Source organism: Falco punctatus (assembly GCF_963210335.1).
Source record: "Falco punctatus genome assembly, chromosome: 15".
NCBI classification, from domain to species: Eukaryota; Metazoa; Chordata; class Aves; order Falconiformes; family Falconidae; genus Falco; species Falco punctatus.
The window spans coordinates 11,588,975-11,612,013 of NC_137595.1; the positions used below are offsets into that span (position 1 = coordinate 11,588,975).

A 23,039-nucleotide genomic window follows, 5' to 3' on the forward strand; every position below is an offset into this window, starting at 1 on the left:
GGGCGGGGCCGAGCCAGGGCGGGGCGGAGCCAAGCCAGGGTGGGGCGGGGCGGCACGCAGGGAGGGGTGCGCCTTAGAACCGTTTATTGTGCGCGGGCCTGGGTGGGACAGCGGCCCCGCCTCTGTCCCTGGCCGTGAGGGGCCCTGCCGGTGACACGGGCCGCGGTGGCAGCCGTGAGGTCCCCGCAGGCCCCTGCTCGCGGGGTGGGGGTGTGTGTGCTGTGTCCATGACAGTGGTTCTGAGGTGCCGTCCGGTGCGCAGGTCCGTCCCGGCAGGTGGTGCGGCAGCGCCGGCCCGGTAGTACCAGCCACCGGCACCAGGCGGGGGTCAGCAGGCCGGGCTGAGCCGGCCCGGGGTCAGGGCTCCTCGTCTGTGATGTCCAGGATGCTGCCCAGCAGCGCGGTGAAGGTCGGGCGCTCCTCAGGCTTCTGCCGTGCGGGAAGGGAGAGCCCAGCTGGAGCCTGCCGGCCACCCCACCGCTCCCCAGGGGAGCCGCAGGGCCATGTTGGCACCCCCCTGGGCAGCCGCGGTGGCCACCAAGGGTGAGAACAACTTACCTCGTGCCAGCAGCTGTACATGACAGCATAGACCCGCTCCGAGGCCTGCTGCGGCCGGTAGAGGCGCAGGCCTTGGATTACGTGCTCTGTTGTCTCGCTGTTATTAAACCTCTCGTAAGGCATCTTTCCCAGAGAGTAAACTTCCCACATCAGAACGCCTGTTACAGGAATGGCAGGGACAGTTAATGGCACAGGAGCGCCTGTGCCTGAAGCTGGTTTGCAGAGGAGCTGGCTGTTGCTGCCCCTGCCCCCCCCCCCCCGCCCCCTGTTCTCTGACCTCCAAGCCATTAATGCTGTGCTCTTACCAAAGGCCCAGACGTCAGACTTGCTGCTGAACTTGCTGTACAGAAGCACTTCAGGGGGAGACCACCGCACGGGAAACTTGGACCCCATGGAGCTGGTGTATTCGTCATCTAGAACATACCTGCAGCACAATAAATGGATCAGGGTGCCTGTTCCTGGATTTTGCATTTCACTCCTCCATGCAACCAACCCAGCCCAAAAGGAATATCGACAGCTCTCGGAGCGATCAGAGGTTGCGCTCTGCATGGGTTTCAACAGACAGAAATGTCCTTTTGCAAACAAGTGTATGTCAGTCGGGACTAGGGAAAGGATAGGGTGACACAGAAGCATAGCAAAAAGGGGATGTGGAGAGAAAGCTGCAGCCAGGAGACTAGAGGTGGGGGGAAAGAAAAAGCAGAGAGGGGAGAAAAGGGATGGGGGGAGTAAGAAAGGGATGGTAGAAAGTGGAGAAGCAGAAGGTTGAGTCAGACAGATGAAGTGGAAAGACAGTAGAATATGAAGCAGAGCTGGAGGATGGTGAGGAGAAAGACTGAGGTATAGAAGAGACTGAAGGAGGAGATGGGGGCTTGAGACCAGAAGGTGACACAGATGGATCTACCAGACCTGGAAAGGCCAAAATCTGATACTTTCACAATTCCTTCGTTGTTCACCAAACAGTTGCGAGCAGCCTGTGGATGGAGATATGGAGGCAGTCACTCCTACCTGTTCCTGCCTCTCCCATCCCCCTGTACCATCTGGAACTTCATCTTGCCCCCACCTGCTTAACACTTTGCCTCACTTTGTTCCGAAAGTTCACCTGGACTGGGGCAACCTGCAAAGTGCTCAGCAAAGATAGCGAGAGGCCTCCAGGCATCCTGCTTATCTACAGAAGGGCCACTTCCCTGGTGGGATTTTGCCTGAACAAGTACAGCACTTGGCAGGACTGCAAGCTGGCAATACCAGCCCAAGGCCTGACAAACCGCAGGCTCAGCTTTTCTTGGGAGTCAAGAGGTCCCTTTTCACATCTGAGACAGCGATGCTGCCTGTGCTGCCTAACACAAACACTCCCCCAGCTGCAAATGCATTTCCCATCCCCTGGAAAACTACCTAGTCCTGCCCCTTTTGCAGCCTCTGCTAACTTGCTGCAGAGGAGTGATTTCAGAACACACCACCGTACTCAGGCGGGCAGGGAAGCTTAAAGGGACGTTCTGCAGAAAAGGCTGCAGAGCTGCCTCTCCTCGTGTTGATGAACTAGCTGGACCCTGTCTAGGACATGCTGTGGCTGTTGCAGAGCTGGAGATGTGTCCTTCAGCTACAGCCCTACCAGGTCTCGGTGCAGGAACTGCTTGGATTCCAGGTACTCCATAGCTTCACAGACATCCTTGCACATCTCCAGCAGTTCGGCAGGCTGGAACCGCCGCCGAGTTTCCCTCAAAAAGTTCAGGAGGCAGCCGTTGGCCATGTACTCGGTGATGATGAAGATGGGACGCTGCTTGGTGCAGACCCCATAGAGCTGCACCAGCTTCTCATGAGAGAGATTCCTGTGTGGGGGACAAGAAAGGCAATTCTGAGCATCTAGAAGGTCAAGCAGCAAAAGAAGCATCTGTGAATAAAGAGAACATGGGAAAGGAAGGTACTCCTAGCTCAGCTGATGGTGGAAAAGCTCACTGGCAATCAGCACAAAGGCAGTAGGTTCTTGGATGAATTTTGCAGTATGAGGCTGCCTGGGAGTCCCTCCACACCACCCAGGAGTGCAGCCATTCTGGCAAGGCATATCCAGCACTGACTTGCAGGCTGCACGCAACTTACATCATGACCTTGGCTTCGTCGATAAACTCATCCTCTGACATGGAGCCCTCCCTGATCATCTTGATAGCAACATCATACTGGCCTCTCCATTTCCCGTACTTCACCACGCCAAACTGTCCTGTACCCAGTTCCTTCAGGAACGTCAGATCCTTCGGGTCAATCTCCCACGACCCTAGGAAAAAGAGTGTGAGTGTAACGTGGGTGCAGGTGACCACCCTACAGGGTGCTCCCAGTCATCAGATCTAGCAAGCTGCCATGGTTTAACCCCAGTCAGCACCTAAGTACCACAGCCGCTCGCTCACTCCCTGTCCCCCGCACCCCAGTGGGATGGGGAGGAGAATCAGAAAAAGGTAACACCTGTGGGTTGAGCGAAGAACTGTTTAATAATTGGAATAAAGTAAAATATACTATTACTACTCATAGTAAGTGTAATGAAAGGGGAGATAAGAAAAAGAGAAGAAAACTCAAGAAAAATGGGTGGTTCACAATACAGTTGCTCACCACCTGCTGACCCACACCCAGCCAGGCCCCAAGCAGCGATCGGCACCTCCCAGCCAGCTCCCCCCAGTTTATACACTGAGCATGACATCCTATGGTATGGAATATCCCACAGCTGTCCTGGCTGTGTTCCCTCCTGGCTTCTGGTGCACCTCCTCACTGGCAGAACATGGAAAACTGAAAAGTCCTTGATTTAGAGTAAGCACTACTTGGCCACAACTAAACCATCAGTGTGCTATCAACATTATTCTCATACTAAATCCAAAATGCAGCACTGTACCAGCTACTAGGAAGAAAATTAACTCTATCCCAGCTTAAACCATGACAGACACCCAAGAAGAGCTCAGGACTGTGTGCTCCCTGAAAAACCATCCTAAAAAATCCACACAATCTGAGACCTGTTCCTCCAGGGGATGGAAAGCAAAGTTAGCTTGTGGCATCTCTTGGTCAGTACTGTCAGCAGAGGACCAGCGAATGTCAGGCAGTGACTCCTAGGAAGGCTGTGAGCCCTGCTGCCACGGGACAGGCAGGATTCCAGCCCTGGAAAGTCACTGCGGGTAGAGGTGGGCCCTGCAACAAGGGAACCATGAGGTAGCCCAGCTTACCGTAGCCAAGGCCAGCTGTGGAAGGAGCGCTTTTCTGATGTTGAGACACAGGGTACTTCAATCTGGATATAAGCCCTGAAGCACAAAAAGGTATATTGTCACACCACACTTAACTGCCATGTTCCAGCAGAGAGCACAAGCCTCCGGCCTTCAGTGCAAGAAGGTGAGAATACTGTTGTGTCAGTGAAAGCACTTCTGGCCTCACCCTGTCCCCCAAATACTGACCGGCAGAGTTGTGCTGATGGTACGTGATGAGCTCCGGGATGGTGTTGAACAGGTGCTTTTCTGCCAGGTAATACTGATTCTGGGGGGTGCAGCACACAACGTAATGGCGGATTGTGCCTTGGGGGTCTCTGGAGAGACAGTACATGGGTGTCAGTGGCACGGAAGGCCAGGCAGTGTGAGGGGTGCCTGGAGGGACCTTCTCAAGTAGGAACAAGCTGTTCTTAGACCCACTTACGCAGAGGACTTGGCATAGACAGAGACCGTGTACTTTCCTGTCTTGCTGGTAGAGTCTCGGACAATGAAGCCCCCTTCCTTACCCTACAACAGAAAGGGGAGAGGGGACGGGGTGGTTGTGGGGAGGCGTGACGGTAACAGGCAGGACTTAAAGTGACTGAAGATCACAGCGTGGCTGGGGAGGGTGCAAGAAGTCAGAGGAGTCCTACTTCCAGCCCCTGCCTTGGGGGGCCACCTGCTGAAGTGCTTGCCAGGAGGAGGTCATCTTGGAGTAGAGATGGTTCCTAGGGCTGTTGGGGTGACATTCCCCTCCTGGCGCAAGCCAGGGTTGGTCCCATACTAGACACACGACGGCAGCCCACGGAGGGTTGGTTTGTAGAAAGGACGCAGCCTCGGTACCTAACACTTACCTCCTGTTTCAGCAGTTGCTCCGCTTGACTCCGAGTGATATTCTTTGAGTACCACCTGGAACAGGGACACAGCCGTCAGGGAGATCACTACAGCCACCACTGTTCCCAGCCTGGTCTGACCCTGGCCCAGCCAGCCCAGGCAGTGCAGGGAGAAGGGCAGGGATGGCTTGTCAAGAGCCAAGGCTGGAGGCTCTTGAAGGGTGTGCAAGAGGGAGAGTGACTCAGCCAGGCTGGGTCTGCAGGCTGCATAGGTTCACAGGGCTGAATTTAAAAAGTCTCTGACCAAATACAACTTGCCACATCCCTGCACCTTCTCTTACTCACTCAAAGATCTCCAGGGAGTTGCTGGTTTCAGTGACATAGTTGCTGGGGATGTATCCTTCCCTCCTGCAGGAGACAAGGGGAACACACTGATGGAGGAGGTCAAGGGGAAAGCAGGTACCTGTCCCAGAAGGCTGAGTAGAAATAGGCTCAAAAACCTTGGTGCAATCCTATTTGGGTTCACGCCTGGGGAGGGCTGATACCACAACCTGCTTCAGCCTCCCTCACCCTTCTCATGTGCCATCCCACACGTGAGCCCGCAGGCAGGTGGGCAGCTGGTGCTAACCCTGCGGTGCTGGGGGGGTGTTTGCCCACCAGTGCCTTGGCACCAGGAGAGGACACCATCGCAGGGCCAGTGCTGCGGGCAGTGGGAGCTCTTACCCGTTCTTGTCACGGGCTTTCCACCAGGGCAGGTGGCTTTCCTCCAGGATAAAGTACTCCTCGCCCTTCTGCAGCTGCAGGTCCTGCGCATTCATCGGCAGGTAGTCATAGAGAGCCACCACCTTCTTCATCTCGCCTGCTGTGCTGGGGGCTGGCTCAGGAGGCAGGGGCTTCATCACCATCTTCCCCAGAGCGAGGGAAAGCATGGGACACGGTGAGGCTGGCAGACACACTGTTTCCCAGGTGAGACCCTCCCCAGGCCTGGCAGGGCAGTGGGCTCAGGCCAGGTCAGTGCAGCATTCATCTCAGCTCCCACTGTGTGTCTCCACCAGGAGACCAACCTCCCCCTCCAGTGCTTGTTATTGCAACATTTCCTCCATGGAGACCCATCCTAACAAAATATAACAGTTTTCTCTCTACCTTTTGGCTTAACCTGTGACTCCTCCACCCTATACCAGGGCTTCTCTATCCTCCCAGCTATCACCCCAGCTTCCTGGGAAACCTCAGGGGTGAGATCATTTGACTCTCCTCTAGGCCTTTGGGCTCCATCCCCTGGTTCTTCCTTCTCCCTTAGGGCACTATCTTGACATCCCTCTCCAGAGCAGAGCACTGGCCTGTACAACTCCGAGCAATGCCCTGTCAGTCACTGAATGCGTTGGCTTTTCGTGGGTAGACCTTTCCTTAAACACCTTGGAGCAAACCCACATGCTGATGCAGACCCCCACCTGGTCCTCCTCAGGAGTGGGGGGAAGAGGCTTCTTTGTCTTGCGATAAGACCGACCAACTTTTAAACCTTCAGAACAGAAAAGGGACTAAGGTGAGAAGAGATCCCTGGCATTGTGCTGTGGTGGTCCCCAGGGGCTGGGGCTGGGGCAAGGGGAGGGTGCCCAGTTCTTACTGCCGTTCCTGCTCTCCAGGATCTGGCAGCCCATGGCATTCTTGGCTGTCTGGGAGCAGCACAGGTACTGGCCATCAATCCAGAAGCAGGGGTGATACTTCTGTACCAGGTCACTGTTGTACCGGATCACTGGCAGAGAAAGGGAGATGCGTGTGACCCAGGGCTGGGCCCCCCGCCTGGTGCAGAGGGCTCTCTGCTCCCTGAATGCCAATGATCAGCCCCATTAAATCATTTCACCCTCTGCCATGCTACTGATACACAGTCACATGCTGCCCTGTTGCTCAGGTTTCCCTCAGCTCATCACTCATGTTTCAGTGCTGTGGCTATGCAAACCCCATGCCACAAACCCCCTAGCTTGGGGCAGGGGCCAGGGCTTTCCTCTCAGATTTGATCAAAGCTCTTCAGCAGCTCTGCAAAGGGACACAGGCATGCTTGGAGGGCCAGGTCCTGCTGTGACCAGCCTTCATGCCAGATGAAACATCCAGCATCCCCCAGGCTGCTGAGGCCCACGGTTCGCAGTCCTTTTGAAACCTTTTTTTTTCAGAAGCAGGGAGGGAGGCCAGTGCTGTGCCTGGCTTGTCCACAGGGAGAGCAGGGCACTACTACCATCCCCTGCCTGCTCAGAGACTTCCCTTGCTGGGACACCGCTCCCTTGCTAGGCAGGCTCCAACCAACTTCCTTGTACTTCTCCCCAGGCTAGAGGGACAACTGGATGTGCCTACACACCACTGCAGCACGGTGGTGTCCCACAGCAGCTCTGCAGATTGCAAGAGAGCAACCTGCTAGTAGAGCAGGATGAGGGCATCCCTGCTGCAAAAGGCCAGAATTTTCTCTCCCCTTTTCCCTGTGGATTTTCCACTGGCTTCAGCTGCCACAGCAGAGGAACAGGCAGAGGACTGGCTGCCTGCCGGGGCACAGCAGCAGGGCTCTCGTGAAATAACTGACTTCCCCGTTATCAGCCTGCTTTGCTTCCGCCTTGCTCAGGCAAACTTCCCTGTGTCAATTTGAGCAGCTAATCTCACCCCACCAGCACAAAGCCACAGAAAAATACACACGCACCAAGAGACACAGACGGGCAGCTCCAGCAGATTTCAGCCAGCTGCAAGCACCCCAGCCCCTCTGCGCAGCGCTGCTGCAACACACTCTCAGCTCGAGGAGGTAGCACCCACGCAGCTCAGCGTTAGCTCAGCAGCGCTGAGCGAGGCTTGGGCCGGGCTAGGAAGGACACTCCCTGGCTTTCAGCAGGCTTTTTGTCCATGCTCCCTAAAGTACTGGGGGTTCTACTCTCGCCTTGCATGCCAGTACAGCTGCGTGGCCACATCTGCTATTCCCTCTTGCCCTCAATAACTTCTGAGCCTGCTTGGGCTGATTTGGAGCAGGCTTGTGAGAGGGTGAGAAGCCTCAACCGAGGTGGCTGTGGTGCTGCAGAAGTCAGAGGGTGACAGAGGTGAATGTCCATCTCCCCCAGGCAGGAACGGCTTATTTCAGCTCAGGGATGTTAAGAAGCGTGTGTGTGGAGACATGGCCTTACAAGTCTGCTCATCACGGGAGAAGTTTCTGATCAGCACTTGCTCTTCCGTAGACATGGGATAAGGTAACCACAAGATAGCTAGCCCTCGGAAACCCGGCGCTCTGGGTTGTGCCACACACACAGCTCGTTGCTTGTGCTTGCTTTCCAAAGCAGCCACAGAGCCCCCAAACTCACCGCTCTTCAGCTGATGGATCCAGCGCTTGCGCAACTCCTCCGTTGGAGAGAAGACGTAGAGGGGCCCTTCATCATATACCACCTGCAGAACCACACGCCTCAGTGCCTCAGCTGGGGGTCTCCCAGGGAGGACAGGGGCAGCTGAGGCACGTGGCCACCGCAAGCAGCCGGTGCAGAGCACAAGCCATGACAACGTGTGCTGGTCCCACACGGTGCTCGTGGGACTGTGACGGAGAGGTTATAAATAAGCCCCCTCCCCCGAGACTTTCCACTTCCTTCTCTGACTTTCAGTGTGTCGGGGGCCACAGTGGGTGCCAGCAGGGGCAGGCAGCTGGGCTGGGGGCTGAGTGGGCAGGCAGCATCCCTCCAGCACTGGCTAGGGGACCAAAAGGGGTAGGGCAGAGCCCAGAAACAGGTTTCTATCTAAACAGCCCCCTTAAATAAAGCTGCCAAATTCCTCAGGGCTCACAGAGGCTCACCTGCCTGCAGTACGCAGTGTGGACAGCAGCAGGATGTCCCCAGACAGCTGAGTGACACCTGGCACTGGGGCAGCGATGCTGTTTGGCCCCAGGTCCCTCTTGGGGTCCTCCCCTCAGTACCCTGCAAGGGGGCAGAGTGGACTGGCAAAGGGGTTGCAGTGAGAACTCACCTGGAAGGGGTAGGGGAACCGTTCGATGATTGAGATTTGCTCCATGTTGTTGTAATCCTCTCCTTTCCTCTGGAAGACAGAGGCAGAGATAGAGGCTGGCATCCTGCCGCTTGGCTGCTAGCATCCCCCTGCCCTGCATCAAGCTAGACCTTTGGTATAGCAAGGGCTGTGGGTGCAGAGCCCCCTGTGCCAAGCAGGGCTGTCCCAATTCCCACCACCCCAGGACAGGGTAACTCTCCCTACTTCCCCAACGAGGGGACAGGGGGACACAAGCGGGGACCCCAGGACCTTCCTCACCAGGACCTGCCGCTCAGGAGGAGGATTATTTTCAGGTACCACCGTTTCCACGCAGGTGATCTTCTCAATGTCCACTGAGCCCTTCTTACTGCCCCGGCGCTGCAAGAGATGGGGTTGGTTTGAATGATTGCCAAGGGGGAGCCCTGGGGAGACTCAAACCAACCGCTCCACGGGCTGGGTGCTGGTGAGGGACAACTGGTGACCCATGGGCACTGCTGTGGCCCTGTGGCCGTCAACTCACCCCTCGCTCAAAGTCATACTCGTAGTAGGACAGCTTGCTTTCTGTCAACAGGAACAGACGCTTCTTGAAGTTGAGGGGAGACGTTTTCTTCTTCTGCTGTGAGCGCTTCAAGAAGATGCTCTCCAGGATGACGCTGGCCATGTCGGCCCCCCAGTCTCCTCCGAACTGTGCTCGCTGGGTTGCTGTGGGGACAACACCGACACGGCACCTGCTCAGCCAAAGACCTGCCCACTGCTGGACCTCACCCAGGGGCAATCTCCCCGCTGCCTGAGGGGCAGCTGGGGGATGCTGGGACCTCCACGGGGGGAATCAGCTGCAGAGGTGTGCTGGCAGGCCAGTGTGGGGTATTTGCGATGGGACCTCTCCCTTTCCCATCACCTCTCCAGCACCAGGCTGTGGACCAAGCCACCACCCAGCCGGATGCTGGAGGGGCCCCGGCTGGACAGATAGACACAGAGGGCTGGAGAGGGAGGGAGCCGGGGAGGCTGCAAGAAGCGCAGCCCTGGGGAGGAGCGCAGAGCCTGAGCAGCTACACTCAGCAGGCTCCCTCCTCCCCTCCAACATCATGCGTGCGTGCGTGTTGCGGGGGGGGGGGCATTTCCTCCTGCCACACCGCAGGCACTTCGTGCTGGGGACCTGCTGACTTGGCAACGTGCAAGGGATGGCCACCAGAGACCAGTGGGCAAAATGCTGTGGGTAGGTCCTGGCCCCGAACAGTCGCAGTGTCACACTGCCAAGAGCAGAGCAGCTCTAAAGTCATGCTTCGCCTCTGCATCCACAGAGCCTGCAGGAGTGCAGGGTGATGCTCAACCCCTTTCCTCCCCTGTGAGCAGTGCTGGCTGGAGGCCAGGCTCGAAGGGCTGCCTCCAGCCAGCAACCAGAGGGTTTAAATCCTCCCCCAGCCCTCCCCAGCAAAGCTCTCCTCCTGAGCCTCTCCAGGGGCAGTGAGGGCAAGAAAGGGCTCAGATGAGAGCCCTGCATCCCACCACTGCGCTGCCCTCAACAAGCTGGAAATCCACCCTGCCCCTCCATGCTGCAGCCAGGCACTGCGACACTCAGATGGCTCCAGCACCCCAGAGACACGTGGCTGGAGCAGTGGGCATCTCCTCCTCTGAGGGCTGTAATCAACACTTGACTCCAGCCTGGACCTAACGGGAGCCGATGAGCTGTTTAGAGCCGCTGCTTAACTGTGATCCCCTTCGCATCTCCTGCCCCGACCACCTACATGCCCTGCTCCCCCTTCACCTCCACCTCGTTCCCTTTTTGCTCCTACAAACACAGCTTTGGTGGCCAACCTGAGAGAAGTTCTTTCCCTCCCCTGCTGCCCACAGCCCATCTCCTCTGGGGGAGGCTCAGAGGTGGGCCAGAGCCAGGGGCTGAGCCCTCTGCTACCCAGCCCAGCCGCTCCCCCCATGCCGGAGGCAGGCATTGGCTCACTAGCCACAAGGACCAGGTGGGAAACAAAGATGCCAGGAGCTCGTCTCACCTGCTGTGCCTCTCTCCCGGGCATGACCCAGCCTGAGGGCAGGAGCAGGGGTCTCCCCCCATCTACCGGTGATGCCCAGACCCTGCTGCTGCAATCCTGCCCCTGCCCCACTGCAGTGGCTATAGCCAAAGAGGTTGGGGACAAGCAGGGTTCCCCCCTCCCAGGGTCCTTCTTTCCCTCCCCTTGTGGCTCTCATGGCTCAGGCCTTTCTAGCTTGTTTGGATGGCTTTAAAAAAATAATCAAAAAACCCACAACAAACCAAACCCACTTAAAGTATTGGTTCTCAGAGTCTTTTAGAAAAAATAGCAGCCTGCTCTGGGTGATCCAGGCCTGTGGAGGAAGGAACTGGGGTCCCTGCTGGGGACAGGACAGACTGCTGACAGGGCGGTGGGTGAGCCCACAGCAACCTCAGCATTCCCCTGTAGCTCCATGCCTCAGTTTCCCTAGCTATAAAATACGGCTGCCGATCCTGTGTCCCAAGAACAGGAGGGCTTCCATCACACATCCTCCCTGCACACCACAGGGGCTGAGCAGAGAGGCCCCGGGCTCCAGCCCACGCCAGCTGCAGTGCCAGGTCCCCAGAAGCTTTACACTGAGTTACAGCAGCTGGGTCACTGCCAGCAGTACCAGGCAGATGGGACACATCCTTGCTGTGTTCTCAGGGACAGTGCCGCCAGAGTGGAAAGGACAATATCTCAGAAAATTGTTCTGCCCTAGTACGGCACAGCCGCCCAGTCCCCAGCACGGCCTCCCCATACCCAGCATGGTGCAGCCACCCTCTCCCTGGCACTGCCACGGGCTCTGCTGGGTCCTTGTCTGTCCTTTGGGGTGGCGGGTGCCCCGCGGGACTCACCCCCCCAGTCGGCCATCACTGCCGCATTGTGACAGCAGAGGTGATGAGTGGGTGGGTGGAAGCTAACGTGACTTCCTGCCACCATCACACCTCAGACAAGTGTGCTCTGACACCACCACTGGCCCCATGCCACTGGACACTGTGTCCTACCATGGCCCCAGGGCCACCCCTTTGCAAGCGGGCTCCCTGTTCCCTGCCAGTCCCCAGCAAAGGAGCTAAGCCTGCCTGCCACCGCTGCTTGATGGGGCTGGAGTGGGGCTGCCATGCTTAGGGCGAGTGGGCAACGGGGTGTCTGGGAACTACGAACTCCACAGCCCAAGGTGCAGCCTGGGAGGTGTAAAAAATGAAGGGTGGGAGGGACAAAGAAAGGAATCTCTCGCATGGGAGAGACTTGCGAACAAACCCAGAGCTACACCCCAGCAGCGTCCCCTGCAAAAAGCACGAGCAAGGAGCAACGGCACCCTGGCACCCATGCATCACCCCGACTCCACTGCACCCCTGCAGCCCCTGCCACCCACCCTCCACCCAGCTGCTCTGCAGTGCCGCACCCCCATGGCCCCTGGCGCCGCAACAGCTGCGTCACCCCCGCTCCGGCGCTGCCTGCACAGCACTGGCCAGGCTGCGGGACAGAAGCAGAGCCTCCCGGCTCGGTTCACGCGCAGCTCGGCAGCACGTGGCCTGCGCCCGCGATGGCTCCCGCCCCGGCAGGCACCACGGCCCCCGGCCCCGCCGAGGAGACGAGCCGAGGTGCGAGGCCACCAGCCTCCCCCCGCCCCGCAGCAGCGCTCATGGGGCTGCACCGGCAGCCAGGGCACGGCCGCCCTCGTGCTCCCCGCCACGCCTCGCCCTGCGCCACACGGTGCCAGGCCACGGCCCCCCGTGCCCCCCGCACTCACCCAGCCCCGCCGGGGTCCCGCCGCGCCCGCTGCCCCACGCCCCGAGCGCCCCGCCGCCGGCGGGTCAGGGTGGCTGTGGCGGCCAGGCCGGGAGGCACAGCGGGGCGGCCACGGCCACGCAGGGAGGAAGGACGGGGCCGGCCAACCCCACCCTTTCGGTTCCCCTTTTCTGGGTTCTGAGTCAAAAGCAGCAGCTGCGTTTCCTCCTGGAGCCATGCGGGGCCGGGGCCTGTCCCGCACGGAGGGCGCGGGGGGCCTGGACACCACGCCCGGGCCGCGGGGCCGGGACACGGGGAGCGGAGCGCGGAACCGGGACCTGAGCTACGGGCGAGCTGGGGGCAGCGCCATGCCCCCCGGGCTGCCCGCCTTCGCGCCCCGCTCCCGCACCTGCGCCCCCCACGGACCCCCGCCCCATCACCCCTCGGCACCCCCACAGCCACTGGCCCGCTGCCCCTACGCCCGGCATTTCCCTCCTCCGCAGCCCCCCGCCCCGCAAACCCCGCACCCCCGAGCCCCCTAGCGCCCCCCGCCCGCCGCCCCCGTCTCCTCCCACCGGGAGGCGGCGCTGCAGGCCCCGTGCCTGACGGGCCGCTCGCCCTCCCTGCGCCCGCCTCTCTATGGTTCCCCGCTCCCATCTGCTTCCTTTTCCGGCGCGCCCCTTCTCTTCGGGCTGCGGGCGGCAAGATGGTGAGTGCCTGCGGCAGCTGGCTGTGGGCTGGCTCTATCTGCCGCCATCCGCCCCGGCAGCGGCTCGCTCCGACCGCCCGAGCTGCTGGCCGCTGCAGTGGGTGCTCGCCGGCGGCGAGGCTGGGTTAGGGCGGCGGCAGGGGCCGTAGGCCCGGGATGGAGGCGCCGGGCCTCTCCGAGGGGAGGGGGAGAGCGGTCGGGTTGTGCTCGGCAGCGCTGGGGCGAGGGGGCCCCAGGAGCGCGGCCTGGGCGGCCTCTCTGCGGGCTGCAGCGTAGGTCCTGGCCGTGCTGACTCGTTTCTCCTTGCCCTTCCAGGTCAACGTCCCGAAAACACGTCGGACCTACTGCAAGAAATGCGGCAAGCACCAGCCGCACAAAGTCACCCAGTACAAGAAGGGGAAGGACTCTCTCTACGCCCAGGGTAGGAACGGCTGGGCTCTGGGGCACGGCCTGGGTAGGCCTGCCAGGGTGGTGGCTGTGGGAGAAGAGGGGTTTGCTCTTCATCGGTTATGCAGCTGCAGCCTGAGGCCTGCTGGGGTTTAGTAGGAATGCCAGTTGTGCTTGTAGCATGTCCTGAGTTGTTGCCTAAACAGCCATTTCTTCTTGTAGGAAAGAGGCGCTATGACAGGAAGCAAAGCGGCTATGGGGGCCAGACAAAGCCTATCTTCCGTAAGAAGGTGAGTGCTGTTCCTGGCAGGAGGACCTGAAACTTTCTTGGCAATCTACATGCCCAGCTGAAGAGGGATATTTCGGCCTCCTGCAGCCTTGTGGTGGTCCTGTGCTCAAGCTGTGTTACGGCAGCTCTTTGCTGGTAGTGCTGTCTGGGGAGCATAATGTTCCTTATCTACATCTGCTCATCTTCCCTCCTGCTCCTGTCTCATGTAGGTGCTCCTTTTTTTTTTTTGTAGGAATAATGTAGCATGTGTTTACAGAGCAGGTTCTGCAGGGAGTGTTAGTGCTGCTGGGGAGTGGGGTATTATTGGAAGCAGTACTTTTGATGAAAGGAGTGTTTTCTTCACGGCTTGCCCAAGGGGGAGAGTACAGCAAAGGGAAAAGGAGCCTGCTGCTTGCTTTCCTAATGTTCTTAAAGTGTTAGTAGTTTTCACTGAAACATTTTGCTGGGTTTGTGAGGCACTCTGCATAGCGAGGCTGCCTTCACTGACAAGGGTATGATAAAAACAAAGCGTGTGCAGCTCTTGGGGGGTACCACAGGACATGACATTTGTTTTTTGCAGTCAGCTGTCTCCAGGGAAATCCATATTGCCGAGCCAGTAAATGAGAGCAGCTGCATAAGGAGAGCTGCTGCATAAGGCCTTTCCTCAGAGTCTCAAAGCGGCAGTGCAAGGGCATCAGTGCATTCTGTTACAGATGAGTTGCAGAAACCTGCTGCTGTCGTCCTTCCTCTTCAGTGTGGGTGCCTGGGATTGTAATCTTGCAGCAGGTTTTCCCTGTGCCTCTGTGCATCTCCTGCCAAGGAGATGGAGTGGGGGAGAGGACAAAATCTATGGTGTTTACAGCAGAAAAGCAAAACTCGACGGGTGTGAGTTGTTTAGTGTGAGCTGTTTAGTTATGCTTAGAGCTGTTTGGCTTGTTGCTGGAGAGCCCTGGTGTTCTGCTGGAGACATTCAGGAAGTCTTCCAGCAGGAATAAAAAAAACAGTACAGCAGTTTTTCAAGCTGAGTTTCTGCCAGGAAGTGGGGAGATGTTGCAGAAAATGCTTCTGCAAGCAGGGTACACGAAGCAGCTGTAGTGCTCTTGCAGCTTGGTACTCTCCACATTGCCATTGCCATCCCCATTTCTGTTTTCTTCCCAGTCAGCACTATATGGATGATTGGCCAAGACTTGCAACTAGTGGTTACAGCCCTGTCCAGCTGCTACAGTAGCCTCACAGCTTTGGTTTCTTCCCTCTGTAGTCTTTTGGGCTTCATAAACTTGTCCGTAGCTGTGGGTCTGCATTCAGTACATTGTGTTGCCGTTCCTTATGGGGAAAGTTTTATCAGTTGTGCTGCTTTCAGATGGTTGTTCGGTCTGGCTTTTTGCTGAACTTCTGAGCACTGTCAGCGTCCTCCCACGCTGCAGAAGTGCCTGTTCCTTGGTGCATTAACTGGCACAGACTTTCTTCCAGGATGGCTGATCTCTGCAGGGGACCAGCCCTGCCGCACTGAAAAGCTTTTGCCAGCGTCCCTTATTGTGATGGTACAGACCCACTATACTCCCGCATGGGTCCTTAAGGTGCCTTCTGGCTTTTAATGGAGGGGGTCTAACTCTGTTGGTAATATTTATTTTTTTCTTAAGAGCAGCAATTTGTTTGCTTGTGGATGTTTTGTTCATTGATACACTCTGCTTCTCTCCTCCCAGGCTAAGACCACAAAGAAGATCGTGCTGAGACTGGAGTGTGTGGAGCCCAACTGCAGGTCCAAGAGGATGCTGGCGATTAAGAGGTGCAAGCACTTTGAACTGGGAGGAGACAAGAAGAGGAAGGTAGGTTTGTATACTGTGTGGCTGAGAAAGGGTGGTGACATTTTAGCAGTTAATAAACTTGCTCTGTCTTTTCCTTCTTACAGGGTCAGGTGATCCAGTTCTAAGCTCCATCCTACTTGTTGTTACGGACCTTATTAAAGTATTTGGAAGTGATCTGTTGCTTAGTTTTGTGTACCTTCTCTTGCTGGTGGGGTGGGACTTGCACATGCATCAACCCAACAGGAAGCTGTTGCTTGCAAAGTGCTTAGGAAGTGATCAGTTGTAATCTGATGACTTTTGAAGAAACCCTGCCAATGGCTGTGATCACCTTGCTGTGTTAGGGAAGGGTGTTTTAGAATATATGTAAAGCCTGAGGCTCTACTGGATTTTTGCACTGTGGCTCCTCTGCCCGAGCGTTGTACTGCTGCTTTGCTCCAGGCTTGTTTATGAGCTTCCATGAAAGGGCCATCTCTGAACTTCTGCAGCTTGTTTCATTTAAAACAGGTCATGTCTCTATTATAGCAGTTCCATTTTAGGAACATGAGGGTGAATTTGAATAGTTGCTAGATGAAGTAATGATTGGGAAGGGGGGGGGGGGGGGGGGGGGGCGAAGCAGAGCTGCCAGAGTAGGCCTTTTTCTTCCTGCCCTTTCCCAAAAGGAGAGGGAGGTAAGATTCTCTGCACCCAGCAAGGGTTTCAACACAGTAGGGAGCAGAGTAATCCCAACAGCCCCTGCACTTGGCTGTAGGCCCCTCTTCACAAACAGTTGTGCTGCCCTAAGGGGCAATGCATCAGCAAAGCCCCTGGAGCAACTAGTGGGTTTAGTACTGGGCTTAATGGGAAGGAGCATCACCTGCACCATTGGGCAGTGGTTACATACTGTGGCTGTGAGTGTAATGGTAGCTCAAAGAGGGAGAGGGACAGCTTCACACCAGCTGCATGCTGTTGCATGTCCACTGTCCTGTGGCTGGCTGCTGTTGGCACCTCTTAGAATTTTCCCTAAAAGCTCCTACACAGCACGGAAGTGGAAGTTTCAAATGAGCCGTGACTGATAGGCAGCTACCAAGAGCACGGTGGGTTACAGGACAGCCTACACTGGGCTCTGACTGGATCAGCCATGGGTGGCAGCGTGCTGCTGGTGAATCCCCTGGCAGCAGATGCTGGGAATGCAATGCAGAGTTCTTTCTTTTAGTGAATGTAGAGCTGGAGGATGGAGAAATGCCTCTTCACATCTTCATAGGAACAGAGTGCTCAGTTACCAAACTGCAACACAGTTTGTATTTTTGCTTATTCGGTACTGGCTGATGTGACTGGTGTTTTCAAACTCCTGCTGCTTAAGCTGTTGGCAGCAGTGGCCTTGGCCTCTGCCCGTGAGATGGACAGCATAGCTGCATCCTGGCAACTTTACTGGGCACTGCTTGTAATTATGAGAAATTTCACAGGAACTTAGTGACTGGAACAGACTGGCCTGTTTTCTAAAACCTGATTTCAGATACCATGCTGTACTCCTGTAGAGTGGAACGAAGAAAAAGCTCATCCTTGTTAAGGGACATTTTAATCAAAGTGCTTAATCACAGATATAAGAACAAATCAAGATGCCCTGATTGTGTAGGAGGCAAAAGGGGACATACTTGTATGTGATGGTTACATAAGTGATTAGTATCCATCTCCTGTGTCAGAAGGACCTTTTAATGCAAAGGCTGCTGTCAGCAGCAGAAAGCAAGCACACCGGGATTTCTGGAAGGTGGCTCACTGAGGAATGGGATCCCAGTGGTCTCATGAAGGGTAGGCAGGGAATTGTCATCTAAAGGGAAGTGACAGCCACTGATGAGAGGAAGACTCTTGGGGTAAGGAGACACCTTCAAAAGCCAAGTCCTAAGGCACGATACTTAATCACATTTATACTGTGCAGGCAGTTGTCAAGGAAGCAGTTGCTAAGAAGTGCAGTGATTTAGGCCAGTCCCTGAGTTGTCAGAAGGTAGATGTCCATGCTGTGAGAACATCATTTCTTCAGCAGGGTACAAGCAGCTTTTCTTGCTCATGGACTGTGTGCCCCAGTTTGCGTTCTGAGGAGTGTTGGGTTTCTTCAGCAGGGTAGGAGCAGCTTTTCTTGTTCTTGGGACTGTGTGCCCCAGCCTGGAAAAGCAAGAGCAAGGCAGCCAGGATTTATTTCCCTATTGTCCCTGAAATGCTCCAGGAGAGCTGTAAGATGCTGCATGTATCCTTTGCATTTCCTTGACTGGCAGCGGCAGTGCATGTTAACAGGTGCTGGGGCCCTTATAGCCCCTTGAAGGAGGAGTTAGGAGAGATGCCAGAGAAAGGGTAAACAGAAGAGAAGCAGCACCCCTTTCCCTGTTATCTCTTGGTGACAGTGATGCCTATTTGTCACATCAGGCTAAAGGTTCAAAATCCACCTAGAAGTACTTGATTAGTGAATGCCTGAGGAAAGAACAAAGACCCTGCATGGAAGAAGGAGACAGGCTTCTTGTCACAAGAAGTTTAGACAGAGTCCGAGGCTTATGAAAAGACTGAATTTGTGCTTCCTATAGTGCCACTACTTTCAGCAGCACGGTGCCTGTTGGGTTCACCTCCACGCTCAAGGAGGAGACCCAGCTGTAAACCCCCCAGTCCCTGCTGGCTGGCAGGATCTGCTGGACAGAGCATGCTGGGTTGCACGCCAGCCCATTGCCGAGGAAGGTGAGGGAGAAGGTGAAGTTCTGGGGTCCCCCAATCTCCTGGTGGTTCAACACTGCCACAGCGTAGGCTTGGCCAGACAGTGGCCGCTCCCACAGCTCAAAGTTCTTGTCCTGCCAAGAGAAAATAAACCCAGGGCTTATGTTAGGGGAGGCAGAACTGACGCTCTTCATGCCTGTCTGTTAAAAGACAGCTTCAGGAACAAGTATGCTCGCTGGGCTGTTCCCAAACCCTGAGCACTCCCCTCTACACCCCACGTAGTGCCCCCTTTCTGAGGGGGCTGGCTGCCTGCACCCCCCAGCTTGGTCCTGCCATACCTTGGTGATTTGGTATCCCTGCTTGCCCAGTGGATCCTGGTTGATGGCGATAACCTCTTTGTTCTGGAGCAGCCACTTGGCCTCAGGACTAATGTGTCGCAGGTCATTAGACATGAAGAGGGGAGCTGCCATAATAGCCCACATTGCCATCTGAGTCACCGCCTGGTCCCAGCTCAGCCCAAAGTTTCCAATCACCAGCTGTGACAAGAAAACAAAAATGCCCAGTAACACTGCCAGCCAAAGAGAAACTGGGCCACACTAATAAATGACAGGATGCTGAGGGTGGACCCTTATCTGGGGACTAGTTAGATAGACTGAGCACCAGGAGCAGGACCAGCTGGTTGGGAAAGGCAAGGCATGACTAGTGTGGCAATTTAGGATGAACCACTGGTGGAGGTAAAGAAGGATCCCTAACTAGGATGCTAGGCAGCATTTAAGAATCTGCTTTTCGATGCAGATAGTCACTCCTTACAATGTCGGCACCCAGGGGTTTTCCCTCTAGTGGGAGATCAGCACTTTGCAGACCCCCTCCCACCTTCACGGCTGTATTCTGCGCTGGCACTGCTTGTAGAGGCTGCAGTACACAGGGACAGCGCTTCCTTGGTACTGTCTGTAGCTGCAGTTCTTCCCCTTTCCAGCCAGGGACCTTCTTACCAAGTTCCTCATCCTCAGGCCCTGTTGGAGCCCTTGCCCTCAATGTTTTGCCCATTATTCTCTCCCTTCCCATACTTCTCAGCCTACAGCTGACAAAAGGATTTTTTGCTGGTGCCACAAGGGAAGTGAGCATTGCTCTACTTGCCATGTCAGGATCATTCCAGCCCCCTGGCCCAGCTATCTTCACAATGCTGCCCTGGTGAAGTGCTGTCCAGTCCAAAATACTCTTGATACTGCTCCAGGAATCATAGACATCAAAAAAGTTCCTCCAGTGATTGCAGTACTGTTTGATCTCCGTGTAATTGGGCTGCCAAAACAATGAGTGTGATTAGCCAGAGAGCCTTGCTGTACAAGAACAGGACCGTACACATGGCTAGATTGGATTGGGAATAATCTAGGGGAGAACTATAATAACAATTGTCCATCACCAGCTACCTGGATGATCCTAGAATGCCTTGTGCCCAATAACTTTGGTCTGCCAAGCTTCAGACACTATTGCTTCCCTTGGAAGAACAGCTGTGGCCACCTAGCTTTGTTAGAAAATTCCTTTGAGTGCTATTTTATTGAAGGTGTGACTGGGCCAGAGGGATTAAACTGTGACATCCCAGTAATTACTGCCATTTCCTGGGTTTACACCCTTTGGTGACTAATGCATTTAACTCCCAGTGGGAGAGAATGGCACCATCCTGTCGTGGTGGCACAGGGGAAGCCAGCTCTGGGTGGAGAGCAACATGTCTGCTACAGACCCTGGCAGGCAGAAATCTGTTGGTAAACAATGTGGGCGATTCCTATTAAATAGGCTGTCCTAAAGTCTCTCTCCTAGTCCCTAGAGGTGACTGTAAAGCTGAGTCTGCAGCACTGTATCCAGGAGGAATAACACCGAACTATCCGCTAGCTATGTGTCTGTATTGCCCGTGTTTTGTTGCTTGGTTCCTTGGAGACAAAGCAGAAGGATGCTGCTGTGTTCTTTGGCATGCTCCAGCTGGGCTGTGCCTTCATGCTGCAGGATCCTACTGAATTCTTTTCAGCAGAGTCACCTCAGGTATACTTCAGGGCCCTAAAGGAAAAGGTGGTTTTCCTTCCAGCTTATAGTCTTGTTCTCTGTCAGACCAGAAAGCACCAAGTTTCTCAGGAGGCTGTTTTGCAGTCTTAATGCTTTTCTGTTCTTCCCACTTTCAGCCCCGGGATAAGCCTTGAGAAGCACTCCTTACCTGCTGCATGGGTCTCAAGTAGAAAGGCCACTCACAGGAGTACACAATGCTCCTTCCAGTCTTGTTCAGGGCCACAGACATGCGCCTGTAACCTAAAAGAAGAGGACAGAGGTTACACAATCTCCTTGATCAAACAGAGGAACCAGTCCCATGTCACAGGTTCAGGTTTCAGTTCAACTCTTGCGAAGTCAAGGCTGAACATATTACAGTGGCTGAACCACCACAGGGAGGACAGGGGAGCTTATAGTCTGCAGCCAGTTTCCTGCTTCCCAAGGACAGGTGAGCTTCTTCACAGCTTTGCTACAGGTCATGTGCAGGCTTATTGCTCTAAGACTGCTGATTTCTTTGTACATACAGCTGTAGGAAGAGGCTATGGTTTTGCTGTATGGCATTTTTTCCTCTGGATACCTGGAAATACAAGTTTATCAAGCTTACAAGTTATCTATCAAGCTGCTGGGACAACAGCTGCCCGACAGCTCTGTTAAGTCCCTTTTAATCAGCAGGGAGGGAACAAAAAGTTTACTCTCTCACCTGGAACTGCTTCACTACAACTGGATTGCATCTGGGTTACACATATGATCCAACAAGAGCTTCCAGCTCAGCTGTCACTTACAGTGCTGAGCTGTGCTCCTGGCTGCAGCAGCTGGCATGTGCCCCACTAACTGGCTTCGATGGGATTGTCACTTGGGCAGGTTCTCCCTGCCAGACAGGGCCAGGACTGCATGCCGGATCCCTGCTGCCAAACACCATGGTGCTAACTGCGCCAGCAGCAAGAGCTCAGTCAAGAGAAAAGTGCCTTCTGACTTGCATCGTTCTTTCTGCAGATTTGCCCCTGTGCTGCTGGGATTTGGTTGTGCTTGCAGAGCCTGTAGCCAAGCTCCCTCAGCACAGTAAACTACTGAGCTTTCAGCTGCTGACTTGCCAACCTGTGTGCAAATAACTTCTGAACTGGGATTTACACTGGCATGCTTTAAAATGAAAACCCCAGTAGGCTTTTCATGCCAGCATTCCCTTCATTTTTTTTTCCGTTAAAAGCCCTGATAACTGCTATTTTTATGACTGACACAGGCTGTTCTAGCTTCAAGCTAATCCATGCTGACATGGCCTCAGCAAAGGGATTAAGTGTTAAGTGTGTGAAATGCTTTGAGGTCTCCAGTAAAGGCACCGCAGAAGGGCAAAGCTTCTGCTGTGTTAAGAGCTGAGGCAGCAGTCTGCATAGAGCGCTCCCAGAGTACACTGCTGATGTTTCCACACTCACCGTGATGTGGTCTCTGGTGTGAGAAAGCTGCTTTTTCAAGCTGTGCAAAGCAGTGAAAGTTCCAGGAAGCTGAACAGGTAAAAAACACTCGCCACTCTGGGCTTGCAAACTGAGTCTCATACTTGCTTTTCCAAGCAAATCCCTTAAACGAGTATGCTCGGGGAGAAACAACTCCCTGGAGCCCACCCTGGGCCTAGAATTGCTGCTGCCTGCAGAATGTTCCCTCCCCGTGGCACAGTATTGCCTCAAGCCCATGCCTACCTTCTGCCAGCAGCTCCAGTGAGCCAGAGTTGCAGCCGTCAAACTTCAGCAAGTCCACACCCCAGGAGGCAAATGTCTGGGCATCCAGGTCGTAGTGGTTATAACTGCCAGGGAAGCCAGCACACGTCTTGTTCCCCACATCGCTGTAGATTCCCAGCTTCAGTCCCTTGGAGTGGACCTGTATGTGCAGACAGAAAAGAGAACTGGGGATGGGGCGGCTGTGGGGCAGGAGGAGGTAGCACTGGGATGACAAGGGAAGCAAAACCCTACTCTGGCAGGCAGGGCCTTAGCTCAGCAGCTACGCAGCTGTTCCCCACTCAGCCCTCCCTCTCCATCCCTGCTCCCAACACAGCGGCAGGTCGGGTCCCCAGCTGCCGTCACTGCCCTACACCACTGTGGGTGGCACTCACGTAGTCAGCCAGCTTGCGGATGCCACTGGGGAACCGTTTTGGGTCAGCCTGGAGCCTGTCGTGCTCATCCCGCGTCGGGGCCATCCAGCAGTCGTCAATACAGACGAACTCGTAGCCTGCGTCCCTCCAGCCCTCGGCAGCCATCACATCGGCCATCTCCACGAAGAGCCGTTCGCTGGGCACGGGGAGGCAGCACCACCAGAAAGAAAGCGGAGAACGTGGCTGCCCGATTGCCAGCACCGACACGGCAGCCCTGCGGCTCCTGCCGAGGGCCCGGCCCGGCCGTGGGCACGCCAGCGACGGCGGAGCGCAGGGAAGGCCCGCCCGGGGCCCAGCCTGGCTCTCCGCCCTGCCGCGGGGAGGGCGCGCCGGCTGCCAGCGCACAGGGCCGCAGAGCACCGCGCCGGGCCGGCCGTCCCCGGCCCTCACCCCCCCAGTGCCGACCGCTGGGCTCCCCTGGGGCCGGAGCTCCCCATCCCGCTCCCGGGGCCGGGCCGCGGGGCACCGGGGCCGGCCGCCGGCGGTACCTGACGCAGCGGTGCGGGTCGGTGGCGCAGTCGGTGGCGCAGAGGAAGCGCTCCCAGTGCAGCCAGCCCATCGGCGGCGTCCGCGCCAGCCCGTTGTCCAGCGCCAGCGCCGCCGCCAGCACCGCCGCCGCCAGAGCACAGCGGAGCACCCCCCGCACCGCCGCCATGGCCGCCGCGACGACGGACTGTCCAAGCGGCCAATCGCCGCGCG

The 23,039-nt window shown here is 56.1% G+C and overlaps 3 protein-coding genes across 3 annotated transcripts; 1 reads left to right on the forward strand and 2 right to left on the reverse strand.

The window, feature by feature from the left end:
- Window positions 1-67: 67 nt before the first annotated feature.
- BTK (Bruton tyrosine kinase) lies at window positions 68-12,753 on the reverse strand. The gene is made up of 19 exons (XM_080365494.1): window positions 12,350-12,753; window positions 9,114-9,295; window positions 8,873-8,971; window positions 8,576-8,644; window positions 7,927-8,008; window positions 6,222-6,350; window positions 6,049-6,116; window positions 5,324-5,505; window positions 4,946-5,008; window positions 4,622-4,676; window positions 4,213-4,295; window positions 3,978-4,105; window positions 3,753-3,827; window positions 2,650-2,821; window positions 2,165-2,381; window positions 1,465-1,529; window positions 864-982; window positions 559-716; window positions 68-429 (listed from the first exon to the last, which is right to left on the reverse strand). Exons 2-19 carry the CDS (start codon window positions 9,252-9,254, stop codon window positions 358-360), a joined length of 1,977 nt encoding a protein of 658 aa, XP_080221620.1. The 5' UTR covers window positions 9,255-9,295; window positions 12,350-12,753; the 3' UTR covers window positions 68-357.
- Window positions 12,754-12,899: 146 nt separating this feature from the next.
- RPL36A (ribosomal protein L36a) lies at window positions 12,900-15,670 on the forward strand. The gene is made up of 5 exons (XM_080365577.1): window positions 12,900-13,036; window positions 13,352-13,457; window positions 13,646-13,713; window positions 15,395-15,517; window positions 15,601-15,670. The coding sequence occupies exons 1-5, from the start codon at window positions 13,034-13,036 to the stop codon at window positions 15,619-15,621; spliced, it is 321 nt and encodes a 106-aa protein (XP_080221703.1). The 5' UTR covers window positions 12,900-13,033; the 3' UTR covers window positions 15,622-15,670.
- Window positions 15,671-17,032: 1,362 nt separating this feature from the next.
- GLA (galactosidase alpha) lies at window positions 17,033-23,026 on the reverse strand. Its single transcript, XM_080365542.1, has 7 exons — window positions 22,829-23,026; window positions 22,302-22,476; window positions 21,892-22,069; window positions 20,373-20,464; window positions 19,307-19,468; window positions 18,508-18,705; window positions 17,033-18,303 (listed from the first exon to the last, which is right to left on the reverse strand). The coding sequence occupies exons 1-7, from the start codon at window positions 22,993-22,995 to the stop codon at window positions 18,040-18,042; spliced, it is 1,236 nt and encodes a 411-aa protein (XP_080221668.1). The 5' UTR covers window positions 22,996-23,026; the 3' UTR covers window positions 17,033-18,039.
- Window positions 23,027-23,039: the final 13 nt, after the last annotated feature.

Bases quoted from the DNA above. Each gene is read 5' to 3' on its own strand.
- BTK (XM_080365494.1), bottom strand. From the start codon at position 9,254: ATGGCCAGCGTCATCCTGGAGAGCATCTTCTTGAAGCGCTCACAGCAG. The intron at 8,972-9,113 runs GTGAGTTGACGG...CATCTCTTGCAG, and splicing joins AGTATGACTTTGAGCGAGGG to CGCCGGGGCAGTAAGAAGGG. The intron at 8,645-8,872 runs GTGAGGAAGGTC...TCTGTCTTCCAG, and splicing joins CTCCTGAGCGGCAGGTCCTG to AGGAAAGGAGAGGATTACAA.
- RPL36A (XM_080365577.1), top strand. The intron at 13,458-13,645 runs GTAGGAACGGCT...TTCTTCTTGTAG, and splicing joins GGACTCTCTCTACGCCCAGG to GAAAGAGGCGCTATGACAGG. The intron at 13,714-15,394 runs GTGAGTGCTGTT...CTCTCCTCCCAG, and splicing joins AGCCTATCTTCCGTAAGAAG to GCTAAGACCACAAAGAAGAT.
- GLA (XM_080365542.1), bottom strand. From the start codon at position 22,995: ATGGCGGCGGTGCGGGGGGTGCTCCGCTGTGCTCTGGCGGCGGCGGTG. The intron at 22,477-22,828 runs GTACCGCCGGCG...CCCCGTGCCCAG, and splicing joins GACCCGCACCGCTGCGTCAG to CGAACGGCTCTTCGTGGAGA. The intron at 19,469-20,372 runs GTAAGGAGTGCT...TTGTTTTGGCAG, and splicing joins ACTTGAGACCCATGCAGCAG to CCCAATTACACGGAGATCAA.